General features: G+C 36.0%; 1 protein-coding gene across 1 annotated transcript; it reads left to right on the top strand.

Annotated features, from left to right (window-relative positions):
• The first annotated feature begins 1351 nt into the window (after nt 1-1351).
• LOC132172810 (sucrose synthase 2) lies at nt 1352-8421 on the top strand. The gene is made up of 15 exons (XM_059584380.1): nt 1352-1699; nt 2065-2197; nt 2336-2487; nt 2745-2937; nt 3245-3363; nt 3526-3742; nt 3864-3959; nt 4078-4251; nt 5142-5258; nt 5355-5521; nt 6274-6498; nt 7119-7440; nt 7526-7770; nt 7848-7986; nt 8151-8421. The coding sequence occupies exons 1-15, from the start codon at nt 1602-1604 to the stop codon at nt 8187-8189; spliced, it is 2436 nt and encodes an 811-aa protein (XP_059440363.1). The 5' UTR covers nt 1352-1601; the 3' UTR covers nt 8190-8421.
• The last annotated feature ends 421 nt before the right edge of the window (nt 8422-8842 follow it).

The raw sequence follows: 8842 nt of genomic DNA, 5'->3' as shown, positions 1-8842 counted from the left end.
GATGTTTTTTTTCGTGTCACCTTAAAAATGTCCCTAACTAAATAAAATAAAATAAAAACTAGAGAGAGAAAGGCTCTGCCTTCTTTCTAGAATTCATCTCTCTCTCTCTCTTCTTTTAGACAACACCATAAAGAACTTCAAGAGGAGGGAAGATCTAGATTCCTTTCACGGTAGCAGGGTTTGGTGTCTTCTCTGTAGGCTCCTCTGATCTCCGTTTTTGGCGGATTGCTTTAAATTTAGTTTGTAGATCTAGATCCAGATCTAGTATTTTCAACCTTAGATTTGATTGTCTTCTTCGGCCAAGACGTGTCTTCCGAAAGAATGTTTACGATAGCGTGCTCCTACGCTGCTGCTTGTGGGGTTTTTGTTTTTTATTTTGTTTGTCCTGGCTTTCGAGTTGAGGATGAATTTGCTGTCTTGGCCTTCGAGTTGAGAATGTAGTAGATCAGTGTAGGGGCTTCTCTCACAGCCGGATTTTTACTTTCTAGTTGTTTTTTATTTTTGTTTTTGTATTTGAGCTACCCATTTCCTAGATATAGTCTGCACGAAGCATATCTGTTCCTAAATGTACACTGGTTAGCGGAAGCTTAAAGTCATTTTTATGACTTTTTAACCTTCATAGCTTTTAGCTATGATTTTTCAGAGCTATATGCTCTGTGTTGTAAGAGCTTTATGCTTGTAAAATTTCATCAATGAAAATTCTATATATATATATCCCTAACTCTAAGTTTTTTGGTAGTGGTCCCAACGATAATAAACTTTTAAACATTATGAAATCTATTATTTTACCATGGAAGGATGTTATTCTACTGTATTGATTGATGTGTTTCTAATATAAATGCCATCTCCTAAATATCACTAAATATATCATAAAATAAAATTTATCCTCCAATCGAGATCAACCATAGAATTACACACCTTACAAGTTTTGATTCATTCAACCTATAAAATTTTTCTAACCTTTTTCTTCTGAGAACGATGTAATTTACTAGTACCTAAGCTATTAAATTTTCTCCTTAAGTACACTACTCACAAAAAAATTACAAAAAAAAAAAAAAAAGGAAAAAAAAAAGAAAAAAGGAAATTGATCTCCTTATATACACTTCACACGATTTTTTAAAATACATGTAAAAATACTTTACTCTAAAAATAGATATTACTTTATCTTAAAAATGTATATATATTTAATAATTTTGCTGCTTAAACCATACAAATAACTACCCATAAATCGTTACACGTGTCGCTCTTGGAGGAGAGAGGCAAAGACAGAATTCGAAACAATGACCAGTGAGAAACCAGACACGATGAGAGAAAACAAAACCAAAAGTCCCCCTGGTTTTTTCACAAAGACCACCACCAGTTTTTTTTGTTTGGCTTCTCAAAACCGCCAGGTTTCCAAAAAAATCGAATACACCTTCTCTTCCCCGCTATAAATATCTCTCTTTATCCAAACCCATCAAATCCACAGACATCTTTGTCATCACCATTCGACAACTTAGCTTCCTTCTCCTCTTTGATCATCGAGACTGAGAGATTTTTGTGTGTGTTACATATAACACAGCGCAGCGCAGAGGAAAGTCTTAGCTTTGCTGAATCTGATCATGACGACCCCGAAGTTAGGTCGAATCCCGAGCATGAGAGACCGAGTGGAGGACACTCTCTCTGCTCACCGAAACGAACTCATTTCCCTTCTCTCCAGGTTGGTTTGCCCTGATTCCTACTTCGCTCTGTATACCTTGTTTGCTTCCCGGGAAAACGGGAGAAAAAGATACCTTTTTTTAAATAAAAAAAAATTATTTTTCATTTTTTTTTTTAAATTTAAAAATGATGAAATCCTGAAGCTTTAACTCAATGCGTTTTAGGATTACGGGTTCTTCTTCATTTTTTTTTTTCTTCCTGTGCTTGCTTTTTTTTTTTTTTGCTTATTTTTCTCGGCGGCCAAACAGGGGATTAGATTTTCTTTGAGATTGACAGTTTGTGGAAGTTTCAGGCAAACCTTGTTATCGGTTTGTGAGCTTTTAAGGCGGTGATTAAATTAGTGATGGTTTTGTTTTGGATTTGAAGGTACGTGGCTCAGGGGAAAGGGATTCTGCAACCGCACACCTTGATCGACGAGCTTGACAACGTCATCGGCGACGATCAAGCGCGGCTGACGCTCAGAGATGGTCCTTTTAGCGAGGTCCTCAAATCTGCGCAGGTGAATTTTCTCATCTGAGTGCTGTTTGTTTTGAAACAAATAAATTTTTTTAATTGAGATTTTTTTTTTTTTTTTTTTTGGGGTTTCCAAGTGAAGTTATAACTTTGAATATAAAAATGAAGTTTATTTTGATGGCAGGAAGCGATAGTTCTGCCTCCATTTGTGGTTATAGCAGTTCGTCCAAGACCTGGGGTTTGGGAATATGTTCGTGTTAATGTCCATGAACTCAGCGTGGAGCAACTGACCGTTTCTGAATATCTTAGCTTCAAAGAAGCACTTGCAGATGGGCCGTAAGCAATTTCCTTGCTTGAAAAAAATTAATTTTACAAACATAATTTATTAGATTATGGGTTCGATTTGAGTTTGCGTTTTAAAAATGTGTGATTTTTAAAACACATGTTAGTGAATCAATCGTTTATAATCGCAGCTTATCATTTAAATCACTATTTTTAAAAAACGCAATCCCAAACAATTCATATATATCTTAGCTGATAACCCAATTAGTGTTTCTTTATGACATTCTGTTCTGGTATTTATTATGTGTTAGGTCGAATGACCGATACGTACTAGAGCTCGATTTTGAGCCATTCAATGCAAGTTTTCCTCGCCCCAACCGGTCTTCATCCATTGGCAATGGTGTTCAGTTCCTCAACCGTCATCTTTCTTCAATTATGTTCCGTAACAAAGATTCCTTGGAGCCATTACTTGATTTCCTTCGAGCGCACACATATAAGGGACATGTAAGCTTGCTAAGCAATGGGCCTTCTCCAAAATTATTTTTGATTTGTAGTAATGTAACTGTGCTATATTATAACTTCTACAATTATGTGTTGTATTGTTGGAAGTGATTAAAATTGCTCATTTACTATTGTTTTTATTTATTTATTTATTTGGCTTAGCTATTGGATTGCTGCTTAATATCACTTCTTTACACGCTATGGTTTTGATTTTATTTGGTATTATTATGCTGTGGAAGAGATTATTTTGAAAGTTCTTGGTATAAGAACTTTCAAAGAGCTAAATGATTTAATTGAGGATTATGTGCAGGGGTTGATGCTGAATGATCGCATACAGAGCATTCCACGACTTCAATCCATGTTGGTTAAAGTAGAGGATTTTCTTTCTAAGGTTCCGTCTGATACTCCCTATTCTGAATTTGAATATGAGTAAGCTCTCTCTCTCTCTCTCTCTCTCTCTCTCTCTATATATATATATATATATATATATATCTTGCAGCATGCCGTTAATTATGGGGATATATCTCTAGAAAAATATGGCATAGTTTCAGTTCCTGAAGTTTTCTGGGTTTACTTGTCATTTGCATTCAGATTACAAGGAATGGGTTTTGAGAGAGGTTGGGGTGATACAGCAGCACGGGTATTGGAGATGATGCATCTTCTCTCTGACATCCTTCAGGCTCCTGATCCCTCTATATTAGAAACATTCCTTGGGAGAGTACCTATGGTGTTTAATGTTGTCATTTTATCTCCACACGGTTACTTTGGGCAAGCAAATGTTTTAGGTTTACCAGACACTGGTGGCCAGGTATTCATAATTTTATCTTTTGTGACAATTACTTGTCAAGCAGTAGTCTTAAAATTATTGTGAAAAACGCTGGAAATGAAGTTTTATATTACTTTTTCCTTTTATTTTTTTTAATGCGAAGGTTGTGTACATACTGGATCAAGTTCGTGCACTGGAGAACGAAATGATTCTTAGAATACGGAAGCAAGGGTTGGATGTCACTCCTAAAATTCTTATTGTAAGTGTTTCTGTGCATAGCTTTGGTCGGTAGACCTAGTTTATATATCTTTGTTTTATGTTATGGTGTCTCTGATTTAAATGTAATACCTCCTTTTTTTTTTCTTTTTTTTTTCAAGGTGACCAGGTTAATACCTGATGCAAAAGGAACTACATGCAATCAGCGGCTGGAACGAGTCAGTGGAACCGAAAATGCATATATTTTGCGAGTTCCTTTTAGATCAGAGAAAGGAATCCTCCGTAAATGGATCTCAAGATTTGATGTGTGGCCATATCTGGAGGCCTTTGCAGAGGTAAAAGTATTTAACATTTAAAGAGAGTTGCTCTTCTCATTATATGGTCTTATTCTAAATCGGTGCTTCTATAGCTAGGGTCGGTAATGTGGATTTAAGCTACATCTTGCAATTATGTACGTATTAAGTTTATGCTTCTTGTGAGAACAAGAAATTGGTGTTTATAAATATCAACAGAATCAGCTCCTGTGGATATCAGCACAAATTTAAATAATTCTTTTTTTTGGGGGGGGTTGGGAGAGGGGGGAGAGAGAGAGAGAGACCGGAAATTTATATCTTGCTTGCTCAGCCAGCTTTGCATGATTTTATTTATTTATTTATTCACAAATAATTGACTGCTCTACGGTTTAAGAGAAACTGATTGCCTCACTGTTGAAGCTTAAATTTTGTTACTTCATTAAGTTGAGTTAGTAAAATCTATTTAATGCCCTCATTACCATTTCATAGTTACCACTACCAACTATTTTGATCCTGTTGCTCTAGATCACAACCAACATGAAACCACCACTGCATTGATATCAAATTACTTTCATTATCAGTACCACACTGTCAACCTATTGCTTCTGCTGGAAGTCGACTAGTCTCATTGGACCACCCTTGTTTTATCATATTTGTCACTGCTAAGTGCCACCAAACCATGCAACTGCACCTTAAGTACCATTTTCTACCAGCATCACCACCTGCAACTGCACCTTAAGTACCATTTTCTACCAGCATCACCACCTCCTTTGTTATTTAATACCACTCTGCCACTCGTACTCATTATGTGTTCAAGCTTATAGAATTTTTTTATTTTTTATTTTTTTTCATTAATATTTTTCTAATTTTAATGTTTTCTTGCTTTCTCATAACCTGTTGTGTCATTATACATTCCTGGTGTTTTTGATCAGGATGCGGCAAGCGAACTTGTTGCTGAGTTACAGGGCATACCGGATTTTATTATAGGAAACTACAGTGATGGGAATCTTGTGGCATCTTTATTAGCCTATAAAATGGGAGTCACACAGGTTAGAAATGGTTTCTGGTATTCTAATAATGCAAACGGAACACCCGTATTATCCTATGACAATGCAATCTTAGTTATAAGCTTTTGATATGTGTAGTGTACGATTGCACATGCGTTGGAGAAAACAAAATATCCAGATTCCGATATCTATTGGAAAAAGTTTGAGGATAAGTACCATTTCTCATGTCAATTCACCGCTGATCTAATAGCCATGAATAATGCTGATTTTATCATCACCAGTACATACCAGGAGATTGCGGGATCGTAAGTCTTTTCTTTATTCGGTAGGGTATATTTATGTGCTGGTGTAATATATTTTATAGTTTTTTTTTTTGGCAGAATACAAAAATCTTGGTTTATATTGTGCCTCTGATTAGCTAATGGATAATTGTGTTTGGAGATAAAGTTAGTTGCATTATTAGAATGCAACTTATGTGTATCCTTGTAGGGTATTACTTATTTACACCAGGAAAGCTCCGCTTTCAGATCACATTAAGAAAAATTTGTACCTCTTTACAGCTCCTCAGGCTAGCTGGTTTTCAAGGTTCCAAAGATTTGCTTTCAAGGGTCCAAAATAACTGAGAACTGTGGCCATGAAGATGGTATTCCAGTGATAGGAGGGCATTTTCTCAATTTGCAGTCTTTTATACACTCTAGATCTATCTTGCCTCTTCCTTGGCCAACTTCAGCATTTCATTAAGTTTATACGTACCTAGTAAAATATCTAATTTGTGTAAAAATAGAGGGATATCTTTCATATGGATATTCAGGATGTCCCACCACCTAAAATAATGTCCCTTAATCAATTGTTGATGCATAAGCTCTTTGTTCTCTATGGTCGAAAGACCACTTGCAGTTTATCATGTTTATTTTAATTGGGTATCAACCATGTGAATTAAATTTGCCTCCCTTTGCTTTTATATCAAGGCTTATTGAAGTATCAACAATGCATTTAGAAATTGGAAATTGCGTATGCTAGTTCAGTCAGGCGTTAACTTGTATGCTCTTTGTTTCAGAAAGAATACTGTTGGCCAGTATGAGAGCCACACTGCTTTCACTCTTCCAGGGCTTTACCGAGTTGTTCATGGCATTGATGTTTTCGATCCAAAGTTCAATATTGTCTCTCCTGGGGCAGATATGTGCATATATTTCCCTTATTCTGAAAAGGAAAAAAGACTTACTGCACTACATGGCTCAATTGAAAAGTTGTTATATGATCCTGAGCAGAATGATGAGCATATGTGAGTCTTCATTCTATAATTTTTTATCTTCTACATTAGTTTCTTTAAAGGCACATTTCAATCAAAGAAATAATTCATAAGAAACACAGGACACATTTCTTTAAGGGCATATTTCTCTGTTGTGAGGGATCACAGGAGGAACATAGCAACATAGAACGCAAGAAACACAGGACAATGTCATTCTTTTTGAGAGATTTCTTTTTTAATGCTCTACATTCTTCGTACTTCTCAGTGTTGAGACCAGTCCACCTGCTGTGAACCATGGTTAACTAAATTATAAATGACGTGCAAATGTGTACAGACACTTGTCAAAAGTTCCACTCTTAGCTCTACTGACATTCTTAGTAACCTTGTTAAGGAAACGATCAAAAAGGGTAGAAGATTAACTTTAAGATTTTAATTTTATGAAGGGCGTATTTATACTGGTGATAGAACATTTGACTCCTACAGAGAGCAGCCATTACATTAGTTCAGGTCATAAATTGGTGTAGAGTTCTCTTTAATTTTGGATATGGGTAATGGTGGGTAGTAGACAGCAAACTCTATGATCATTTATTTAGTTCTCTTAATTGGCGGGTAGTAGACAGTTAAGACTTGGATCTTTTATGTGTATTGTGCAGTGGTACATTGAGTGACCGATCAAAACCAATAATTTTTACCATGGCAAGGCTGGATCGTGTGAAAAACATAACAGGGTTGGTTGAATTGTATGGTAAGAGCACCAAACTGAGGGAACTAGTAAACCTTGTTGTGGTTGGTGGCTACCATGATGTAAAGAAGTCCAACGACAGAGAAGAAATTGCAGAAATTGAGAAGATGCATGCTCTGATGAAGCAATATAAATTACATGATCAAATTCGATGGATATCAGCCCAAATGAATCGAGCACGTAATGGTGAGCTATATCGCTATATTGCAGACACAAGCGGTGCTTTTGTTCAGGTATATAATGGTAGCGGTCTACTTTATTGGATTTGCAACTTCAGGGGATTATGCTTAAGTTCGCCTTTTTATGTGTAATTTGCAGCCTGCTTTTTATGAAGCATTTGGACTTACAGTTGTGGAGGCAATGACTTGTGGCCTTCCAACATTTGCCACTTGCCATGGTGGTCCTGCTGAGATAATTGAGCATGGTATATCAGGGTTCCATATTGATCCATATCACCCAGACCAAGCTGCTGCTCTTATGGTGGATTTCTTTCAAAAGTCCAAGGAGGATCCAAGTCACTGGAAAAAAATTTCTGATGGGGGACTCCAAAGAATTTATGAAAGGTTTGTGTTCTTGATGAAACTGATAATTCCTTCTGATGTATTACATGAGGCTCACTGAGAAAATTATAACATCATAGGTATACATGGAAGATTTATTCCGAAAGGCTAATGACGTTAGCCGGAGTCTATGGCTTCTGGAAGTATGTTTCAAAACTGGAGCGGCGTGAGACTCGAAGATACCTCGAGATGTTCTACATTCTCAAGTTCCGTGGTTTGGTGAGTATTTCAACATCTGCTCCCTACATGGTTAAGGTCTAGAAATCTTGTGGGGGCATATAATTAGAAGTCTTTTAATTCTCCTTCATCTTAATGAAGCAAGAACAGCAGATTTTAGTGCTACATGCATGTTAGGTATAAAATCTTTGGTTGCTTTGTTTCAGGCACAATCTGTTCCTCTGGCGATTGATGACGAACATTAAGCTGCAAGTGCTCGAGTGAATCTGTTCTCCATGAACCAGTAACTTCACACCGTTATAATATCATGCATAAATAAAGTTCTCCTTGTGTGTAGAACTATATGTAAATTCATGTCCAGTGTAATTGCATGCGAAACACTTCTCCCTGAGGGTGTTTCTTAATGCGTGAATCTTTGGCAGTGGTCTGGAGTGTTGGAAGTGACAATTGATCAATTTGCCAAAATGTTAATGTTTATATTGTCTTCTTGTTCCTAATAATCCTTCCAGAAAATGTATTTTTAGACAATACAATATCTTAAAATTATGTTGGCTTGACTTTACAGAGAGAACTTGAAACATTGTGGGAAGTCACGCTAAAGAGAATGTGTTATTATGAAAACAGATATTTCGTGCTAAATCGTTTACATCTGCTAAGGTTTGCAATTTTTAACATGATTTTTGAACTCCACGAATTAGCACGAAATTAGTGGGTTTAAAATTGAAAGATTTTATCTATTTAATTAAATAGATTGGTTTATGGTGACTTATATAGTTTATATCTGAGTTTTGACATGACTCAAACATGAAATGCAATAGAAGAGTTGAAAATTTTTCATAACTTGTGAATTCGATATGAAATTAATGGTGTTAAAAGATAAATGGTCGATCATTTAATT

Source organism: Corylus avellana, chromosome ca2 (assembly GCF_901000735.1).
Source record: "Corylus avellana chromosome ca2, CavTom2PMs-1.0".
NCBI classification, from domain to species: domain Eukaryota; kingdom Viridiplantae; phylum Streptophyta; class Magnoliopsida; order Fagales; family Betulaceae; genus Corylus; species Corylus avellana.
Note: the sequence above shows the minus strand (reverse complement) of the source record. Positions and strands in the feature narration are given on the sequence as shown.

Excerpts from the sequence above, each read along its gene's own strand:
- LOC132172810 (XM_059584380.1), top strand. The coding sequence starts at position 1,602 with ATGACGACCCCGAAGTTAGGTCGAATCCCGAGCATGAGAGACCGAGTG. Across the intron at positions 2,938-3,244 it reads CGCACACATATAAGGGACAT|GGGTTGATGCTGAATGATCG; the intron begins GTAAGCTTGCTA and ends GATTATGTGCAG. Across the intron at positions 5,259-5,354 it reads ATAAAATGGGAGTCACACAG|TGTACGATTGCACATGCGTT; the intron begins GTTAGAAATGGT and ends TGATATGTGTAG.